At 32.0% G+C, this 22,192-nt stretch overlaps 2 protein-coding genes and 1 pseudogene across 3 annotated transcripts; 2 read left to right on the plus strand and 1 right to left on the minus strand.

Moving 5' to 3' along the window:
- The first annotated feature begins 2,363 nt into the window (after window positions 1-2,363).
- On the plus strand, window positions 2,364-8,730 carry LOC109801432 (Protein phosphatase 2C family protein). 2 transcript variants are annotated; one of them, XM_083073210.1, is made up of 10 exons: window positions 2,364-2,667; window positions 3,732-3,840; window positions 5,098-5,134; window positions 5,273-5,317; window positions 5,622-5,674; window positions 6,097-6,252; window positions 6,923-7,006; window positions 7,125-7,214; window positions 7,309-7,356; window positions 8,394-8,730. In XM_083073210.1, the coding sequence occupies exons 1-10, from the start codon at window positions 2,429-2,431 to the stop codon at window positions 8,502-8,504; spliced, it is 972 nt and encodes a 323-aa protein (XP_082929336.1). In that variant the 5' UTR covers window positions 2,364-2,428; the 3' UTR covers window positions 8,505-8,730. The 2 variants fall into 2 exon arrangements, with proteins under 2 accessions (XP_082929336.1, XP_082929339.1); XM_083073213.1 differs by having other exon boundaries at window positions 2,526-2,667; window positions 3,732-3,832.
- A 1,778-nt stretch (window positions 8,731-10,508) lies between these two features.
- On the plus strand, window positions 10,509-14,200 carry LOC109801526 (WAT1-related protein At3g18200). Its single transcript, XM_020362609.3, has 7 exons — window positions 10,509-11,574; window positions 11,914-11,976; window positions 12,073-12,189; window positions 12,272-12,518; window positions 12,853-13,011; window positions 13,143-13,294; window positions 13,407-14,200. Exons 1-7 carry the CDS (start codon window positions 11,387-11,389, stop codon window positions 13,561-13,563), a joined length of 1,083 nt encoding a protein of 360 aa, XP_020218198.1. The 5' UTR covers window positions 10,509-11,386; the 3' UTR covers window positions 13,564-14,200.
- A 7,786-nt stretch (window positions 14,201-21,986) lies between these two features.
- On the minus strand, window positions 21,987-22,192 carry LOC114916053 (uncharacterized; annotated as a pseudogene).

A 22,192-nucleotide genomic window follows, 5' to 3' on the forward strand; every position in this document is an offset into this window, starting at 1 on the left:
AAAATGCATAAAATAATCATGTTTATGGTTTTGTATCATTTATCCTAAATCTTATTTAATTTTTTTTAAATAATAATTAATTTGAACAAAATATAATGGATTAAATAAGTAAATAAACCTCTACTTTTTAGAGTTGACTATTATTAATTTTGATGAGAGAATAATTTTTTTGTTATTTAAGGTAATTTTATATTAGTTTTATTAAATTTATTTATTATATTCAAGACTTTTATATTTTTTACAAATATGTTATATTTTTTTAGTGCATGTAACTTTTTTTTTAATCCGCGAATTCATTTTCTTTTAACATAACTTTTGTTAGTTTTTCTATTTATATTATTGATATGACACTATTATTGATTTTATATTTTATTTTTATTTTAAAAGGGCAAATATCTTTCAAACTAAAACTATGAAAGAAAGATATTATATAAATGTCTACAAGTACAAAATATATTATACTCATATATATATATATATATATATATATATATATATAAAGATGTAACATAAATGATGTGATATTTTACTAATATGACATATGATAATGTCATTTTTTAGCTAAATTATGCTTTTGATCATTAATCTTATTTTTTATTCATTAAATTTGTTTATATAATGAATAGAAAATTCAATTGACATTCAAGTTCATAAGAACTGTAAATATATATAGTGAAAATTGTATGAGAAATATATCTAACAAGCGATTAGAAAATAATATAAAATTTGATTCTTTTTGAATTATTCAAATGTTTTTTAGGCTTATTTTTATACAATTTTCATCATATCTAGAAATATTTTTTTTTGCACTTTAGTTAATTTTTGTATAAGTCAATTCAATAAAACAAGTTTCAAGTACAAAATAAGTTAAAAATGAATTCAAAATCATATTTCAAATTTGAAAACAATTATTAGTCCAATAATATTAAAACAATTATTATTTGAATATGATTAAATCTATCCGAATTTAAGAGGTAAAAGACTAAAATAAATATTTTAAAAGATAAAAATTTAAAATAAATATAAAAAATAAGATAAAAGACTAAAAATATAATTTAACATTTTTTTATGGGATGACATGTGATGACATCAACAAACTAACATTATTGTTGAGGTTGTTTAAATTTTATAAATATCTTTTTAGTTCTTGTAAAATTTTACTTTGTTTTTTATTCTTTTAAAACTTGTAAATATTATTTTTGGTCTTTAGAAAATGTTTTTGACTCTTGTAAAATAAGTAAATTTTGCTTTTACTCTTTCTAAAATATTTTTATTTTATTTTCACCATTCTAAGATCTAAAATAATTATTTATGATCCTTATAAATGATTTTAAGGTAGATAAATAATATTTATTTTAAGAACATATACTAAATTTTAGAAATGTCATATATAGTAAGAATGAGAATATATTAGATCAGACCAAATTTTAATTATATAAGTCAAATTTATTTTTATAAAATTAAAGTCCAAATTTAACGTATTATTTATCATAAACCTTTTTATAGATTTAATCTAACCTTGTTAAAAATTTGGGCTAACCTATTAATCTTTTTGAAAGTCAATTTAAATTATTAATTTTAAATAAATCAATAAATTTAGATTTAAATAAATCAATAAACATATTTTTAAAAATATGTGCGAGTGTTTTTTAATCTACTTAAAAGAAATATTCACTTTATTAAGATAATCTTATAGTTTATTTTTTATTTTTACAAATATTTACTATATCCTATTTGAAATATTCTAAGTTATTAATCATTAAAAATGAAGGAAAAGAACATTTTCTATTTTTTATATCTTAATTTTTTTTATAAAAAATATAAATATTTAAGCATAATATAAATTAAAAAATATTGATAATTTAATTTTTTATTCTAAATTTAGTTACTTAAACATATTATTAAAAAGATAATACCTATATTATTTTTATTATATTATTATATTATATAGATAAATATTATAATTTATCAGACTTAATAAATTTTATAAATTTAAGTTTAACTTTTTAAATAAATATTTTTTTTTTAAAATTAAAACTTAAATTTTTATTAAATAGATTATATACTTTTTTTTAAGGTCCTGCCTATTGTCTTTAGTCGCACACTTAATATAATCACTTGACTAAATAACGAAAAAGCTAGAAATATTAGATAACAATAAAGATCTGAAGTAATAATTTTAAATTTTGAAAAATATTTTTTTTCACAATATTAAAATCAAAACATCCTCAATTTTTTAGCAGAGTCAAAACATATTTAACTTGACAAATGTTATAAAAAAAAAGGTTAAATTACAGATAACAAAGTTATATATATATATATATATATATATATATAATTTTTTTTTAAATCACCTTGCAGTTAAAAAACAGAGGAATGAGGTCTTAATTTCTAGGGTTTGAAGCTGTTTGGAAAACAAGAGAAGAAAATGAGCGAAAACACAGAGACCCAGAAGCGTGCTGGTGAGACAGAAAGCAAGGACGACGTTGTTGAGTCGAAGAAGCCAAAGATCGAATCTTGCGAAAGGTATTCCGTTGACAATGGCACAAAGGAACCATCTTTCCTCGTTGAAGCGGATGCCGCAGAAGATAAGGGGTCCAGGCACACCATGGAAGATGCATCTGTCGTGCTTCTCGACGCAAGCTTAGATTACCCTGGAAAATTGAGGTTCTTCTTCACCCACCTCTTTTTGTTTATGGTGATTTAGTTTATATTGTTGTTGAAGTTTGTTAATTCCTGAAAGTTTCCAAAACGAGTAAACAACTACTTTGGTACTTGAATTTGTAATTACGGTTATATTAGTTCCTGAAAGTAAGAAATTGTAAAATTAGTTCCTAGAATATCAAACAAGTCATTAAAATTAACTATTTACTGTCATTTAGTCCTTAAATATATATCAACATTATTACTTTTGTCTTTTTGACTTTTGGACTAATGTGATTGTGAGTTTGTACTTTCAGGTACTAATTTTACAATTTTTTTCATAGACTAATATAACAACGCCTTACAAATTCCTTAAATATATATCAACATTATTTCTTTAGTCTTTTGACTTTTGGATTAATGTGATTGTGAGTTTGTACTTTTGGGTACTAATTTCTTAGTTTCATAGACAAATATAACTATGCCTTACAAATTTAGGGATCAAAGTGGGTGTTTACTCTTTTCAAAACCTAGTATCTTGTTTTTTGAAAAAAAGATAAAAAGGGTGTGATGTGAACTGCAATGTGTGTTACAATGAGGGGAACTGTCAATGATTTTCTGCAATGTCTTATTTTTAGATTAAGAAAGGATACTAAGTTATGGTCACTGAATAACTGAGCAAATTTTAACAGTTCCAGGATTTGCAATATATGTGCTTATTTTATTACACTGTCAATGGTGTATTATTACTATGCAATTTTCTTTCTTTAGATGGATTGGGTTCCTGCTTTACTTCATTATTTATGATATTCTTTCTTGGGTAATTTATGAGTGAAAATACATGTGAAGAAGCATGCTGCATATAACCACAATCAATCATAAGCTCTAGATGCATTAAAGTAATAATTTAAAAGATAACAAAGCCCTTGCTGAAGTTATTTTAAATGTTATATCGAGTTTTTATCCTGTTGTGCTTATCGGTCAGGATTCTGTTCATGCAAAAATTTCTATTCATTTACTAGTGGTGTGTGTTTGTGGAGTTATGATGTATTTTTTTCTCTCTGTAACTCTGGCTGTATAATTTTCAGATGTGCACACTTTGCAATTTATGATGGACATGGTGGGCGGTTAGCTGCAGAATACGCCCAAAAGCATTTGCATCAAAATGTTCTTTCAGCAGGATTACCACGTGAGTTGGTGTGTTGACTTGGTCTAATTTGAAGTATACTTGATCAATTGGGCTCTTAAGGATATGACAAACTGAAAAATCTATTTCTTGGTTTTGGTTGTTCTATGTTTACCTTTTAGTTCATATTTAAGAACCAATTAGGGACAGCTATGCAGGCATTCTTAACTGAGTAGTATGGTTTGGAAACACAGATGTATTTTATCTCTTTGTTAGTTGAGGCACCGGGAAGTAAGACATAAATGTTATGTTATTGAAAACATGGTTATAATTCCTAGAAAGCAGTGTGAAGCAGCTGACCTGCAAATGCTATACTGGTACAGTGCATAGTGGGATGGTCTTATTTAGAATTTTTATATATAGATTAAATAATTTAATTTATACCATATACATATAAATGCTATTGTTTTTTTTTTAAAATACCCAATTTTCATCACATATTCATAATTAATGATATAAGATCATAGGTTTTAATAAAATATACAAGTAAATATAGTAAAATTCAAGGAAACAAACAAAATTTAAAGGCCAATTCATATTTAAAATTTCAAAAAAATATATCTTGAACATTCAATGAAGAGTGGGGGTTGGTATTGCACAGAGAAAGGAACAGAGGAGGCTGAGGTTTTAGAGTTTAGAATGGTTTGAAAATAGATAAAAGAATAGAAGGCGAGTGTTGCCAGAAATATTGCTGAGGTGAGTGATTGTTAGTTGAACAGTGTGTCCCACAGTAGAGTAGATAAAAGCTTGGGAAACTTCCAATTTGGGATTTTTTTTTTAAATTCTTAGAAGGGGAGGGAAATCTAAACTTTGCCCCTAACTCCTCCGTCTCCTGCCCATTGATGCTGTTTTGAAGGGCAAATGGGTTTTTTAAAAAAAAAGCCTCACACTAGTGATGCTACTAGGAAAATGCACTACTATTAAAAAATTTGTAGTTGTCCATGGCTTCTCCACACTGCTACACCGGCATAGCTGACTATTGATAACTATGATTGAGAATTAATCTTTTCCTTCAAAAAAAAAAATGTTGATTTGATGCAATGAGTCTCAATTAAACTATTAAGGAAAAAAATAGCCCAATTTACAGATGAAAAACGGATTATGATCTGATCATTTGAATAATTGAATGTTTGAAAGGAATTCTATTTCCTTCTCTGGGTATATTTGTTTAAAAATGTAAACATTTTTCTTTATCATATACTTTTATCTGAGTTGCTTACTATTTTATATATTTTCTGTATTTTCTTTTCTTTCTTTGTGTATTTCAGTTGGATGTGAAGACAGCTAAACGATCTATTCTGAATGGTAAGCATTCGGTTCACAATTCCCCTATTGCTTCCCCACTTTTTGTAAATTACCATGTGGGATGTTCATGGAATTTTACTATTCTAATTTTTTTTGGGTCATAATAAATTTTCATTTGATATTTTTATTTCAATTTAGGTTTCCATAAAACTGATGAGTCTCTTCTTCAAGAAAGTGCTGAAGGTACAGTTTGAATGCTTTAAATATGTTGATATGCTGCTATACAAATGCTAAATATAGTGTAAACTTTGTTTATACAAGAAGATAAATCAAGTTTTATTTCCATTTCAAAATTTACTGGTTTCAAGTCCATCTAATTTCCTTTTTTGTGCTTTGACAACAATGTATCACAAAGCTGAAGGTTATTTGCGCATCTCTTTATTCTGATTTTAGCATTGCAGATCTCAATTCTTGTACTAATAATCATAATCATGAGAGGTATTTTGACGTACTTTATATCTTGCTGAGGTTTAATTACTATTTCCAGGGGGATGGCAGGATGGTGCTACAGCTGTATGTGTTTGGGTATTGGGATCAAAAGTAAGTTTCCTGTTATTTTTTTTCCATTTTCCATACTAGTACTTTCTGCTTTTTTACAGGAGTTATAAGGTGGTCAAGTAGTTTAGGGGGAGGGGCATAAGGGCTGGAGTGGTAATGTGGTGTCTGTTCCCCTCAACTAACATAGCATACTAATTAATAACATTTGCCTATAAAAAAACTGCTTCTTTCCAATGCTACATGAATCATGTTTTAGGCCATATGCTAACTACAGATAAACATTATAGGTAGTATAATTACGGGTATTTGTTTGAGCAATCTTGCAGAAAAAAAGGGAAAATCAATGTACTGTTCCGTATTCTTGATGTTTTTATCCTTTTAATGAGTTTAGCTCTTGGTTTGTTTCAGTCTTCTTGCAAGTCAGTGGTAACTTGTTTTGGCCTTTTCTGTTTGTTGAATACTAGGTTTTTGTTGCAAATATAGGAGATGCTAAAGCAGTATTAGCTCGGTCAACTGATGGATCCCGAAATCACTCAGATGGTGTGCAGGTGCTGAAGGCCATTGTTTTGACTAGAGAACACAAACCTATCTTCCCACTGGAGCGTGCACGCATTCAGAAGGTGTGAAAAGTCTCAATGATGATTGATTAGATCACCAGAATTATTTGAGAATACTTGATGATTAGAACCTGCCTCCCCTGCTGTACATCAAAGTTGCCATTGCCACCTCTTTTTATAGAGCATTTAATTGCACTCTCTTTCTATGCAACATACTTTTTCACTCTCATTATTGAGTAAAATGGAACATATTGATATTTAGTTAAGCACTTGTATTATGATTAGTTGTTTGAACCATCACTTTTTGTTGCTAACAGATTGAGTTAATTTTTGATTGGGATTATTTAGGGGATGATAATCACTTTGTTTTTTCTTCTTAAAGCTCTCTCAAGATGGGAATAAAAGTGCACTTATATTTCTTAAAAATAAACTGATCCAGACATGACTCAAATTACTCGGGACCTGTTCTAACTAGTAAGGTGCCAGGTTCAGGCTAGATTTAAAATGAATTATTAAGCAACCCAACCTTGATCCACTGTTATTAATTGTCTCAGAGAGATATGGTTTATTTTATATATATTGCTCTCTTGAAATTGTGCTTTGAATAACTGTCAGAAGTGATTGAATTATTCATTCTTTGTGATTTGTTTTAGTTTAGAATCAATGATTTGGTAGTGAACCTGTCTCCAGATATATGTGATTCATTTTCAAATATGATATTTTCTACTTACAGTCAGGTGGTTTTGTGAGCCAAGATGGACGGTTGCAAGGGCGTCTAGAAGTTTCTAGGGCATTTGGAGATCGCCAGTTCAAAAAGGTTTACTCTCATTTGTTGAAAAGGCTACTGTTATTTTTGTTACTTATCGAAAGATAATTTCTTTATAGCATCAACTAATCCTCAAGAAGAGCATTTATGGGCCTAAAAATGTTTGCAGGTGGGTGTTGTTGCTACCCCAGATCTATATTCATTTGACCTTTCTGATAGAGAGCATTTCATCATTCTTGGCTGTGATGGCTTGTGGGGGGTATGTCTCTTTGTATGGCTAGACATTGTTTACCCATTTTACTGGTTTGAATTTTGTGTTCTAAGATGAACATGGCATTTTGGGTATGTATCAGGTGTTTGGTCCCAGTGATGCTGTTGATTTTGTTCAGAAGTTATTGAATGTAAGAGTTTGTTCTATCCTTTTCTATCCTGCAACTAGAACAAATAAGTGTACAATTGTTATGAAACCATAAATGAAGAATGAGATAGAAAGGAAAGGGATGAATCTATTATTGCTGAATGAAATCTGAACAGAAAAGGAGAAAAATCTCCTTTGAAGGGTTTCCCTTTCCCCTTTTACAAAGTGGAAGCCTTTTTTACAATTGAGCTACCTGCATAATTCCAAGACTTATGTCCTCACTCTAACTAATTGTTCTAACTATTGGTTCTCTAATTAAATTGTAAATAACTATTGGTATCTGGGGCATCTTAACCTCTGTTAAAAATTCTAATGCGTTTTTGGTTCCATTTAAATGCATTGCTTTAAATTTAATGTCACTATAAAGGTGTTTTGTCATAGAATTTGGTCTTAGGACCTAATTGAACTCCCAAATAACCAGCTTGTAAGGTGAGGACTATCCAAGCTTTATACGCTCTATTTTAGCCATATCCTCAATCAATTAAATTACCACCCTTGAGGCTGCAATTAAGGCAACCCCCCAAAGAGGCCACAACTAAGATGGGTTAGGACTTAGGAGTGACTGCAACTAAGGCGGGGCTTTCCAACATTTTTGGTTTAACAATTTACATGTCCCCCTATGATAACTGAAAGGTAGGGGTGGTGTAAGGTGGTACTTTCTTGTAATTATTGGTTAAATCGTTTCTGTGGACGTGATTAGTGATTTGGCAACTGCCACCCTTATAGTTTGCATTGCAATACTCATACCTTTTGATATCATATTTATTTATCAAATTAATAAAGTTATCGCCATTCTTTCTTAAAAGCTGGTTAAAAATGTCCATTAAATTATCCGTGAGTAAAGGAGTTCGAATCTAGATAAGTTGATTACGAACTTTGGCGATTGGCAAAATGTCTTAATTTTCCATTCTATGAAGGGTTCCTTTTCTAGATTTTCTTTTCATTTCTTATTTTTTTTTCTCCCTTTACTGAGGGAGGATGCTGTCTTACATGAGAACATATTGAATTGAACCTTTGTAGGAGGGGCTACCTGTTACCACTGTGAGCCGCCGTCTTGTAAAGGAAGCGGTTCGTGAGCGTCGCTGTAAAGATAACTGTACTGCCATTGTCATTGTATTCAAGCACAAGTGATCCCTTAGGCACCATCTCCATGTGTCACATACCAGCTGGGGTATCAATAGAAATGCAATGTTTCCAGATGCTGCTTTCAAAATGTACAATATGTGAATGTGAATTATTTCTCACTATAAACAACTGGTGGTGTCACTATACGCACACCTAGTTTTTTACACTTACGAAACCGATTTTTTTTTTATTGTAATACATGTTGAAAGGTAGTGGAGGTCAATTTGTTTTACGACATCTAACTTTTATTTCAGTCCATTAGTTATTACAGCTGCAGCTATGCTACCCCTCATGTTCATTGGACCTACTTTACATGTTGTGGGGGTAATGCAAGTAAGCAAAGACCTTAGAGCATCTACAATGGGAGTTGCTATTTTAAATGGGTCCTATTGTACCACATCACTTATAAGCAACTCATATTATATTTTTACAATTTTTATTCCAATGAGAATTGTTTATAAGCACTTCAACTTTTCTACAATTTATACTACACTTTTTAATATCTCAAACTATACTTTATGATAAATTAATTATAATAATTTATGTACAGAAAGGGAAAAGGAAAGTGAAGAAAAAGCAAACAAAAAGTACAATAGAAGCAGGCAAGCACCCGTTGTTTCTGCAAGACACGGACCTAAAATTTTTTATTTTTTTTCTTCTTGTGCCACGCAAGCGTACTTCAACGGGCGTTCCTTGTTGGAGACGGTGCTTGTGAATAAGAAACTCGTTAAGCACCGTGCGTTGGAGGTGCTCTTAGATACAACCTAGGTGAGAATGCAGTATCAACTTTTTGTCAGAGACAAAAAAAAAGTAACATGGCAATCCCATCAGTATTAATTTTAAAACTTTGAATATGGAGAGGGTATGCACAATTTTGTTTTGTTTTTTTTTTTTGCAAAATCGAATGTGATTTGGACACAATGTTAATATGTTGTTTTGTTAATTGAAAATTGATATTGATTAGCACTCATTTAGTCGCTTGTTAATTCATTTCTGAAACTTATTTACACCGATAAATCTGTAAAAAGTTCAAGTAATTGCTGCGAGTAGTTTCTAATTTGAACAGTTTTTCAATATAATAGAACTACTTGGCTCTACCAAGTACCAACCCGTTTCACCACCGTTGCGCATAAGAACACTAGAATTGAATGTTGAAAAGTAACAAATGTCAACCTTTGCCATCTATTAAAGGGGTTGGCAATTGGAAAATGTGGATGCCAAAATAGAGTAGGACAAGGCTCATGGATGGTGAGTTGGTTTTAAAGAAAGGATTGGCATTTGGAAGAGACTCGAGAGATATAACAATCATAATGCAATGATATATTAAAGTAAGCAATCAGGACAAATTATGAACTTTGCTACCAACAAGCCACATATTAATTAGTGATTCTATATTTTAGTAAACAAATATTGTTGCCTCTGCTATGCGGTGCAGCAGATGCATAATGTATCATCCACACGCAGCCTCTTAATCCCGAATATTCTCACACTTCAATTACATCTTTGTTGTCATTTCTTTTATCTTTTTTGCTCGACACTTGTATGAACCAATCTACCTTAGGTTCATGAATAAGTACATCAAGGCAATAATGTTCCTCCCATGATCTAGTTGATGTAATGATTGAGATATTATTTTTTATTCAAGGGAGCACCTACCACTGAAGAACTCTGAGAAAGCTCACTGAAACGTGAAAGGTCTCATAAAGAAAAAGAAAGGGTGAAGTACCTAGTAAGGATTGAACCCACATATTTTCTTTCATGTCTCGCAAAACTGAATTATCTCAAGGTTAACTAAGAAATTTGTCTAGAATGAATATAATTTATAGCTTCATTCTATAAAATACCGTGTCACATCTAATATCAACTTGATAAAAACATCAGTTCATAGAAAAAAAAAATAGTCTCTACAATGAAGAAGACCAAAAGAAAAATTTTCAGTTGCAATTTATGCGAATTTTCAGGGCAACATGGAAAGTTTAATCATAAAATATGCCTAGTTGTAATAAACAGCAGCACATGCATCTTTGATTCATATTCTCATTCTTCCCCTCATTTAAGTGCATTCAAAAGAATTATCGAGTCTGGAGCAGCAGCCAATCATCATCGTTATTATGGTTGATATGTGGCTTCAAACTTGATGTATAAAATAATCAAATCCCTGTTGTATTAGATTTGTCAAAAATAAAAAAAAAAGTTGAACTATTCATTTGGTCCCTACAATTATCTTTATTTCAAGTTTAATTTCCTATACGAAAAAACTGTAATTTAATTCACAGACATGCATGAAAGTTAAGCCTCTGACACTAGCATCAGAGAATTATTTCTGGCACAATAAAAATGCTTCAAAAACCATTTAACAGGAATAAGCCATTACACAAAACTGTGTAGAGACTAAAACATATAGTTTTCCTGTATAGGGACTACAACTTGAAATGGAAACTATAGGACCAAAAATGAATATTTTAACCTAAAAAAATGAAATGATTAATCTCTACAAAGATAGAGAGTTGGGACAACGGTCTAATAAACATAGTATGAAAAGTGATGGTGGGAACATGTTCATACAAATGATAGAGGTTGGTTACTCTGTAGCTACCCGAGTAACGTGATACACCTTGACTATGTCCCCCTGAATTATTCAATTCAAAGTCAACGAGCAAAATAAATTGAATTATATCCAAGATTTGTAGAGCATGAATAACTTAGCATAGCACATATGTTAAACGTTTACACACCTTAGTAGCTGCTATTCTGATACATCGTATAACACAACTAACTACCGATGGTAACAATAACAAGATCTTTATAATTTAATATTCCTTCAACATTTTTCCATCTATATAAGGGCCTTTCACTCTTCTAGTCTCTTATAAACAAGTTATACAAGAATGGAGTGCGTTGTGACAGAGAAAGTGAAGCTTCTTGTGGCATTACTTACCCTGCAGTTCTGCTTTGCAGGATTTCACATTGTGTCTAGACTTGCACTAAATATTGGTGTCAGCCAAGTTGTTTACCCTGTTTATCGAAATTTGATTGCCTTGCTTCTGTTAAGCCCATTTGCTTATTTTTTAGAGAAGTGAGTTTCCAGATGAAGCTTGTTTTCACTTTTAACCTTTCCTATCAAAATCTTTCTGTTATTTCTTTTGAATTCATTCTCCTTAGAGCTATATATATTTTTAGAATTTCATTTATATGCATTGTAAATGAAAAAAGTTTTATATTGTCGATCAATCATAAATCATGTCAAGTATGACTTTTAAGGTAGTAATTTGTACATGTTGATAAACATATCATACTTGACAATTTCTATTTGGTTCACAACTTCACGGTATAAAAACTCTTTCCACAGTCAATGCATATACCTATTTACTCATAATTTTTTAACATGGAACATTATCAATGTCTTTATAATCAGGAATCAAAGGCCACCCCTTACTTTATCTTTACTGGTTCAGTTCTTCCTACTAGCATTACTGGGGTAAGAAAGTAAAGAAGTTGCAGATTACTAAACTTATATTTCCTACTTATGAGTTCTAATATTTTCTTCTTTCCATGATTTTCATTGACAATGTAGGATCACTGCAAACCAAGGGTTTTACTTGTTGGGACTATACTATGCCTCTCCAACTTTTGCTTCTGCATTGCAAAACTCGGTTCCAGCGATCACTTTTGTCTTGGCCATGGCTTTAAGGTAACCGCGTCTACTTGTAACGTTCTTTATTATTTTATGTTGTAATCTTGTTACAACTTGATAAGTTCATTTGATGTACCAGTCTAGAGGAAGCCAACATCACAAGGAGAGATGGATTGGCAAAAGTTCTTGGAACCATTGCTAGTGTGGGGGGTGCCACAATAATTACTCTTTACAAAGGTCCTCCTCCTCTTCACCTGCAGAAGGACCAAATACAAGGAGACACTTCAGATGTAGATCAGTCTCCAACAAAAATGCAAAATTGGACTTGGGGTTGCATATACTTGCTTGGACATTGTCTATCATGGGCTGGCTGGATAGTTTTTCAGGTCTTGTCAATAATCATGACATAGGCAGATTATATAAACAGAAAAATCAGAATTCAGATAAACATTATGTTGCTTCAAGCCTATTTGGATGCAAGCTTAATCGTGTTTTTTAGAACTTATCTACTCAAAAATGTTCTTTATTTTGAGTAGAGAAACTCTTCTAAACTTGTATCAAAAGAGATTCTTCATACTTGAGATAAACATATCCATAAAAATATAGTAATATTATACCTAGGGTATAATTAGCAGGGTGGCGACCAGATATATGACTCTGAAGTTTACTAGTTTAATATAACCAATATGACCTGAATGGTAAATTAAAACTTTGGTGCAGGCTCCTGTGGTGAAGAAGTATCCAGCAAAACTAACCCTCACTTCTTTTACATGCTTCTTTGGATTGATCCAATTCTTGATCATAGCAGCCTTTGCTGAAAATGACTTGGAAAATTGGAAGATACAGTCACTAGAGGAGCTTTTCATCATTCTATATGCTGTAATATTCATCACTTCAATTCTCAAATATCATACTCTAATAAATTTGATTTACATGATAAATCTAGTGTTAATCAAGTGCTGACAATTTTGAAGTTAATCCAATTCACTATTGCATGATGATAATTGCAGGGAGTTGTAGCATCTGGCATTGTCATATCTCTCCAAACATGGTGCATTCAAAAGGGTGGTCCTGTGTTTGTTGCTGTCTTTCAGCCTGTGCAAACTATTCTAGTTGCTGTCTTGGCAGCCCTAATTCTCGGGGATCAGCTATACTCCGGAGGGTACGCGTAAAGTTTGTTGATCACCAGTGGAATATTTGCTCCACCAATTTTACATTTATAAATGAAATGGCTGAATAACAGAATTGTCTGAGTTATTCAATTTTTGTTGCAGGCTTATTGGTGCAATTCTCATTGTGCTTGGTCTATACTTAGTCCTATGGGGCAAAGCCAATGAAAATAAAGTGACTGAGCCATCTCTAACAAAACCCTTGCTTAAGACAGAGGAAGAGAGTAAAGAAACTGATGCAGCTCCAAAGGACATACCATGACATGTCCATCTGTTGACAGAGACAGACTAAGTAGTTTTGGTTTTAAGTATTTGAACAACCAGTTAACCACTTATATGCGGTCCTGGTTTAGCAGCATTTCAGGGTGTGTAAGATAACTAAAATTGTTCTTATTAATATGTTTGGATGTAGTTATTAGAGTAAAAGTGCTCAAGGCTATGTTGGATTGAGGAATAAGCCTGGTGGTGCATTTTATTATCAGAGAAGCTCATTCATTGACATTTGATTACTAGGTCAAATATGCCAGTTATCTGAGCATTTGCATCATGTCAATGATACAAACAAAGACTATGAGCTGTATGTGACACTGACTATACATGAATACTATGGAGTATGGATATTGACAAGCTTTCACTTTTCGGTCTTTAGATATTAATTTTAACCTTGAGAAATTATTTCGATTTTCACTGGTTAGTTATAAATAATCAGAATTCTCCATATTAAATTACAACGACTTCAGGATAAGAAGTTAACAAAAGATACCAATTTTTTCCTTGAAGGTTTAATACCACTACATACCACTGAAGATTGAAAAAATTGGAATGAACCAGACGCTTTGCAATTCAAGAAAGAACCGATGACGATGCAGTTACAAATCTAATAATGGTTGACACTCATGAAACCACATATTCATTCGATATTTTTATCATAATAAAAAAGAATTACTTTTAAAAGTTGATATCCTAGACTGTGATTCACTTGGTGCAATTGAAATAGTTGTAGTTCTTGCCAAATGTCAACAAGATATAAACAGGTTAGAAACTAAAATATTCAATAGAGATTTTATTGTTAGTAATAATTTTGAAAATGATATGCCGCAACAGTCCCATAAAATTTTGCACAACGGGGAAAACAGATTTCCAAGCGTGAGATGTTTCTGTTCATTGCAAAGAGAAGAAGCAATATTGTTAGAATTTGTTAACAACTCAATTTGCTTAACTAACAATGGCACGACAATTTACCATGCTAAAGAAGATACAAAAAGCAACCAGAATGTAGTGTTAGAATAACAAAAGATCATTATATCTTATTCAATGATATCCTTATAATGTCATAGATCACATTATTCACAAAAATTTTGTGATACCTCATGTAACAACTAAGTTTATGATGAAATCATGTCAAGGAGGTCAAGATGTGACACATTGAAAGATCCAAGAAAAATGAGCTAGATATGAAGATTTGGACTAGTTCAGAGCCCAATGGGTCCGGTAGGCTTGGTAAGTTGCTCCTCACATGGGCCACACCCTGAGATTTCTATTGTCTTTTATTTGTATATATAATATTAGTATAAGTTTCATATATTTTGCTCTTGTATTTTAGACTACATAAATTAGAATTTTAAGGTCATAGGCTTATTGGGCCTGTTTTCAGGCTTAATGAGCCTTGAGTATTTTGGTACCCAATATTGAGTTTATTTTTATTTATTTATTATTTCTTAGGGTTTGTGATAGGTTGGCCATTGTAATTAGGCCATTAGAATATGAATATAAAGAAAAAAGTTCAATTAGGCAAAGTTAGCTAAATTAAGGTCACATTTAGGAGTAATTTGAGTTGCATTTGGTGCACATGAGTTAGCCTATATTGTGCAGCACATGGTCTGCCCAAATCAATATCAAACTAACTTTAAATGCAACCTTAATGCACATCGGATCAACTCTTGGATATGCACATGGGGGCTGCCAAGAAATTTGAATTTCAAATACCATTTGAAATTCAAATTTTTGGTGCCAATTGCATTCCTTGAGTTAGGCGCCAATTTGCTTCCTTCCTAGCCTATAAATTGAGCTATCTCTTCACATTATATTCACTTTGAACTCTTATGAGATTTCTGATCATTCACTTCAACCAAATCTCTCTCAAAGTCACCTAAACTTTCCTTGCTTAAGCTTAGGAATCCGAGTGTTCTAAGGCTTCCATGAGCAATCCTTTGAAGTTTCTTGCTTGAGTGCTTCCATCTCTAGCTTAGGAACACACTTTGCTTCCAGTTCTGGAAAACCTTTTCCGGAATTGAATCTCAAGGAAGAAGATCGTGACAATTGGAGAAGGAAAAGGAAGAACATCAATCACTTCACTTGCCTCATCCATCATTTTGGTATCTAAAGCATGGTTGTATTCCTTGAGGTTAGGTGATTCTTTTCACCAATTGTGTTGCTTGTTTTGTGTTCTCTTATTTGTCATATTTGAGTTTCTTTGATTGGATCTAAATTTTGGCAAATTATTTGATAGATCCATGTGTTAGTGATTGCTTGCTTAATTTCCACAATCACTTGTATCTAGGATTCTACCTTGTGCAGTTTTTCTTCTTTGAGTCTTGATTCATTTTCTTTGATCCGGTCATTTTATTTAATTGCATGTGATTTTTGAATTTTTGAATCATTTCAAGTTGTCTAGAGTCATGTTTAGTCCTTATTATGTCAACAATTCAAGATATGCTTAGTTAACCTAGTTTGCAAATTGTTGTTGTGTGATTTGAAATTTGGCTGAGAATTGTGCTTTCAGTTTGGTGCTTTTCCTTTTACATCTTTGAGTTCATATCCATTAGTAGATCATTGATGGATTCTTAGAGTTAGGTTTCCATTGTGTTGTTTAAAATTTTCAATCCTATATTTGCTTCCAAAAATTGTATAAAAATTTCAAGATCCTTCCAATTGTGATTTAAATTGTAATTCAATTTTTGAAATCAATTTTAGTGCATGACCTGAACATCTTTGGATCTGTAAAAACATTCAAAAATAGAGTTAAAAACAAGGGAAAAAGTTTCAAAGTGATTTGAATTGAAAAAGAATCAATTCTAGGTCACAGCACTAGAATTTGAATTTCAAATTGCTTGATTCATTAAAATCCGGAACCTACATGTGCTTGTAGTGGCTGAGAAAAAGGCAAATATACTTCTCCTTTAATTATAAAATAAATTTGAAAAATAAAAAATAAAAAATAAAAAAATATAGAAAAAATTAAATCAAAAGCCGAGAAGACAAAAAGAATTGAAACTAGTTGAAATTAGTCACTACATGCTTGGTTCCTTCAATTTGAATGCTTAATTCTTCTTTGCTCCTTTTTGTTTTTAAGTTTTCTTAATCCATTCTAGAGCCATTCTAAAAAGTTCCTATTTGAGTCATTTTTGAAGAGTCTTAATTTTAGTTTTGTGTCTTGTTGGCCATCTTTGTGTTTTGTCTATATTTGCTTCATTCCTTTTGGTATAAGCTTGCTAATTTGTTTTTGTTTGTCAAGTTTTCAATTCATAAAATTCCAGTGCTAGAATTTGCTTCAAACTCTTGCAAAAAGCACAAACATTGACTCACCAAGATTAGAAAAGGAGGATTGGTAATGCTAAGACAAGTGCACTTGAAAATTTTGACCAAAAACTTGTCCTAGATCTCTAAAATTCCTTCGCAAGAGTGATCCTACCCTAATCATTGTGAGGAGCCACTGTTTGCTTTGAATTGTTTGTTCAATTGTTCAGGTTAAGAGGAGGAAAAGAAATTTCCAACTTAGAGACGAATTTAGAGACCAAAATCTGGTTGCTGGAAAAATCTGTCACAAAATTTGTCTCTAATTCCGTCACTAATTCAGTTACTAAAATCTATTTTAGGCTAGTTTAAAATTTCTTGCAATTTTCTTTGATTCAATTCATTTGTAATTGCTTGGAGGGAGTATTAAGAAGAGGGTCATGTATATCTAAATCCTAATAGCCTACTCATGTTAGTACTTGTGGAAGTGGCTTGAAAATTTCATATGTTCTTCAAATTTCTACATAGGATCCGACTAGTTACTTGATATCCTTTCATTGTTACTTTACTTAGTTTCAATTGAATTCTGTGAAAACCTTGTTTGCTGAACCTTGCTCGACTATTGTAGCTTTAATTTTTAATTTCTTTCATGTTAGTGTGGCATTATAAAAAAAATTGTGAAAATTCATAAGCATAAAATTTTGTGAAAATTTTTTGGAAGCAAGACTAACATAAATGGGTTTAGTAATTTTCACTTGAAAAGACTTGGTTATTAAGTGACTCTTAGTAGCTCACCTCCCTTGATAGTGCAATTTGTATACTTAGACCTCTAAGTGTTTAGTTTTGCTCCACCCAAAAACAAAATTCAATTTCTTTTTGCATTGCATATAAAGACTTCTTGAAATTTAACCATGAGTAAACATTCCTTAAGTGTAATGACTCAAGCTCTCCAAAAAGAATTTCTCATCTTGCTCAAGAGTTTAAGGCATTAAAACTTTGGAAGAAACAAGAGGTGCTTGCTAAAGAAAAAGAAAGGATTGAAAGAGAAACACATTTTGCTATTCTAGAGGAACAAGAAGAAAAACTTTTGGCTAAAATAAAACAAAAAAAGAAAAGTAGTAAAAGTTCTTATAGTTCCACAAGTCTTGAGGAGGTAGGTAGCAAGAACCTAGATGAATATTACCAACCTACCCCTAGAAGAGTTATCAAAGAACCAAACGTAAGGGAATCAAGAATTGATCTCCCTTCCTTTCATGAAAAAGAGGATGTGGATGCCTACTTGGATTGGGAAATGAAAGTAGAACAATTTTTCACTTGTCACCAAGTAGGGGAAGAAAGAAAATTTCCCTTGGCCACCTTAGCTTTCCAAGGACAAGCTATGTATTGGTGGACAACCCTCGTTATGGAAAAAAAGGCTTCATAATGACCCACCCGTACAATATTGGAATGACCTAAGGAGTGCTATGAGAAGAAGACATATTCCTTCTTATTATAGTAGGGGGCTTATAGATAAACTCCAAAGACTCCAACAAAAAAAATATGAGTGTGGAAGAATATAAACAAAAACGAAGCTTTATTTAATGAGGGTTGGAATAAGGGAAGAGGAAAGATTGACCATAGCAAGATTCTTGAGTGGTCTTAATTTTGATATAAGAGATAGAGTTGAATTACTCCCTTACAGGGACCTTGATGACATGGTCCAACTTTGTATATGGGTAGAACAACAACTTCTTAGAAAATCTTCTAAAAATATCAACTCTAAATCTTATTTCAAGGAAGACCTCAAGAGGGAGGGAAGTTCATCCAAGAATTATCCTAAAGAAAATCCCTCTAAAAGCTAAGAAAATGATAAAGATATTGAGAAAAGAAAGATCACCACACACACTAGCTCAAGGACAAGCAAAATCAAATGTTTTAAATGTTTAGGTAGAGGCCACATTGCTTCTCAATGCCCCACCGAAAAGACTATGATAATAAGGGGTAAATACATTTATAGTGAAGAGTTCTCATCGTCTTCATCTTCTAGTGAGAGTGAAGAAGAAGCTAGTGACAATGAAGACAAAATACAAAAACCTTATCCTGTTGATGGTGATCTTCTTATGGTCAAAAGGCTTATTGGAAGCCAACCTTGTCCCACTACCTTATCACAAAGAGATAACATTTTTCATACAAGATGTTTAGTTTCCAAAAGATTTTGTTTTCTCATTGTTGATAGTGGATTATGTTCCAATTGTTGTAGTAGAAGGTTGGTTAACAAGCTAGCTCTCACTACCATTCCTCACCCTCACCCTTATAAACTTCATTGGCTCAATGAAGATGAGGAATTGGAGGTGAACCAACAAGTGAATGTCAAGTTTTCTATAGGGGATTATAAAGATAAAGTCTTATGTGATGTGATCCCTATGGAGGCTTGTCATATTCTGCTTGGTAGGCCATGAAAATTTGATAAACAAACTATACATTATGGCCTTACTAACAAAATATCCTTCACTCATAAAGACAGGAAAATTATTTTTCATCCTTTAACACCTTCCCAAGTGTTCGAGGATCAAAAGCAAATGAAAAGAAAAAGAAAAAAAGAAAAAAAAGAATTTTCTCTTTGGGAAGAGTGAGGAAGAAAGTGTCTCCTCTAAAGAACTTATAACTGAAGAGAGTTACTTTATCACCAAACATCCTTTGAAAAATACTCTCTTTATTCATAAAGATCTTAATTCTTACCCTTATGCTACCACTAGTCATGAAGTCGAGATTTTGAAACAAGATATTTTTAAAGAAAAAGAATCTCAACTTCAAGATGTAGTGAAGAAGGTGTGGATTTACCTAGTCCTACTTCTTGTGCCACTTCCTTGGAGGTGCTCAAGGAAGATAGTTTTCCTATCTTTGGGACTCCTTTTTTCCCTAGTTGTTTTAATAAAGCACCCATTTTTTGGTTTATATTGTTTGATAGATACATCTTGTAGTGTCTTATATTCTATGTTTGATCTTATGGGAAGTTTACCTTCATTTGAACTTAATTTGATTCCTTCCTTACAAGACAAATATAGATTATATGAGTTTTCAAGACTTTGTTTGACATTGAATTTTCATGACTGTCTAACAAATAATATGATCCAAAATTGTTTATGAAGTTTTCTAGTAGTATTTTCTTTTTTTTCTAGGAAACGCCTAGGTCACTATCTAGGGTACCTTAGGCAAGATGTTTTAGTTATTAGGATTAACTCTTTCAATTGTTATAACCTTAGTTTTATCACATTTTTGGGTTTTAGCTACACACATAGACTTTGCTTTAGAAGAGGATCCTATCCCTACTTTTAGAGGGTCTAGTTTCATTAGTGTAAATTTCTTTAATAGGACTTATAACAGGATTCCTCTTAGGGTGTATCCTCCATTTTTTCCATTTGAACATGTCAACTCTCATGTATGGTATTTTGTTATTGTAGGTGATGATATCTATCATAGAGACCCTCGTGATTTGAGGACAAATCCTTTTCAAAAGAGAGAGGATGATGGAATCATGCCAAGGAGATCAAGAGGTGACACATTGAAAGACCCAAGAGGAATGGACTAGACATGAAGATTTGGGCTAGTTCAGAGCCCGATGGGCCCAGTGGGCTTGGTAGGCCCAAGTTGCTCCTCACATGGGTCACACACTGAGATTTCCATTGTCTTTTACTTGTATATATAATATTAGTATAAGTTTCATATATTTTGATATTGTATTTTGGACCACATAAATTAGGATTTTTAGGCCATAGGCTTATTGGGCCTATTTTCGGGCTTAATGGGCCTTGAGTATTTTGATACCTAATATTGGGTTCATTTTGCTTCTTTTATTATTTCTTAGTATTTGTGATAGGTTGGCCATTGTAATTAGGTCATTAGAATAAGAATATAAAGGGAAAATTCAATTAGGCAAAGTTAGCTAAACTAAGGTTACATTTAAGAGTAATTTGAGTTGCATTTGGTGCACATAGGCTAGCCTATATGGTGCTGCACATGGTCCGTCCAAATCAAAACCAAATTAACTCTAAATGCAACCTTAATGCACATTGAATCAGCTCTTGGACGTGCACATGGGGGCTGCCAAGAAAGTTGAATTTCAAATACCATTTGAAATTCAAATTTTCGGCGCCAATTGAATTTTTTGATCAGTTAGGCGCCAATTTGCTTGCTTCCTAGATTATAAATTGAGCTATCTCTTCACATTATATTCGCTTTGAACCCTTATGAGATTTTTGATCATTCACTTCAGCCAAATCTCTCTCAAAGTCACCTAAACTTTCCTTGCTTAGGCTTAGGAATCTGAGTGTTCTAAGGCTTCCATGAACAATCCTTTGGAGTTTCTTGCTTGAATGCTTCCATCTCTAGCTTAGGAACTCACTTTGCTTTTCCAATTCTGGAAAACCTTTTCCGGAATTGAATCTCAAGGAAGAAGATCGTGACAATTGGAGAAGGAAAAGGAAAAACATCAATCACTTCACTTGCCTCATCTATCGGATTATCCATATTGTTCTTTCACTATTCACCTGTGGGATAAAAAAATTCATCACAAAATCAGAGGAATTACCATAGATTATAGATTAATTCAACTCAGAGTCGCATAAAAATTTACAAGTATAATTAAATAGGAAAGGAAAAGATGGATAAATTAACAGTGACTCTCAGGATCTGCCATTGGTAAACAAACTCCCAAAGCACATGATTTGGAAGGGTTTATGAAGACTACAACAAATATCACCACTTACAAGGATATCAAAATCACTTATTCAGTATTTCTCTACATTTCTATGTCACATTCTTCTCCTAGATGTTAATAATTTGATCCCTTATCGTATTATCCTGAAACATTAAATATTCACAATGACAGAAAAAGAACATGACACAACCTCTCAGCACAAAAATTCAATAGGAGAACAATGGCAAGTACCATGGTTGACATGCATCCAGAAGATTTGGCTTTACTGACCAAATTTTACTTAACAACCCAGCATCATCCTGAAAGAAAAAATCACTGTTGAGCAAAATAAACCACTATTTGCGTTCAAGCCACTAATTATATATCAATGCTCAAATTTTAAATAGAATACTTCATAAGATGGAATATTTACATAATATAATACTTAAAGAAAGTAACACTACAATTATATAATTTGAAACATTAAACTTAATTTGGTGGGGTATGCCAAGCCCATGTTGTAGTGCAACAAATAGGTGACAGTTGAGAGCCTCCGTAGCAAGCTACATTAATAGACTCACCCCTCAAATAATTAATTTAATATCGTGTGAACTAATAACCCACATATCAGATATTAAACAGATATTAAACTGATAAGAACATATACTAGACTTGATCTTAGCCAAAAGGCCGAGAAAGGTAT

This window comes from Cajanus cajan, chromosome 1, assembly GCF_000230855.2.
Source record: "Cajanus cajan strain Asha chromosome 1, NIPB_CcT2T_4, whole genome shotgun sequence".
Lineage (NCBI taxonomy): Eukaryota > Viridiplantae > Streptophyta > Magnoliopsida > Fabales > Fabaceae > Cajanus > Cajanus cajan.

Coding starts and splice junctions, on each gene's coding strand:
- LOC109801432 (XM_083073210.1), top strand. CDS start 2,429: ATGAGCGAAAACACAGAGACCCAGAAGCGTGCTGGTGAGACAGAAAGC. Junction 3,841..5,097: donor CAGGATTACCACGTGAGTTG/GTGTGTTGACTT, acceptor TGTGTATTTCAG/TTGGATGTGAAGACAGCTAA. Junction 6,253..6,922: donor AGCGTGCACGCATTCAGAAG/GTGTGAAAAGTC, acceptor TTCTACTTACAG/TCAGGTGGTTTTGTGAGCCA.
- LOC109801526 (XM_020362609.3), top strand. CDS start 11,387: ATGGAGTGCGTTGTGACAGAGAAAGTGAAGCTTCTTGTGGCATTACTT. Junction 12,190..12,271: donor GTCTTGGCCATGGCTTTAAG/GTAACCGCGTCT, acceptor TTGATGTACCAG/TCTAGAGGAAGCCAACATCA. Junction 12,519..12,852: donor CTGGCTGGATAGTTTTTCAG/GTCTTGTCAATA, acceptor ACTTTGGTGCAG/GCTCCTGTGGTGAAGAAGTA.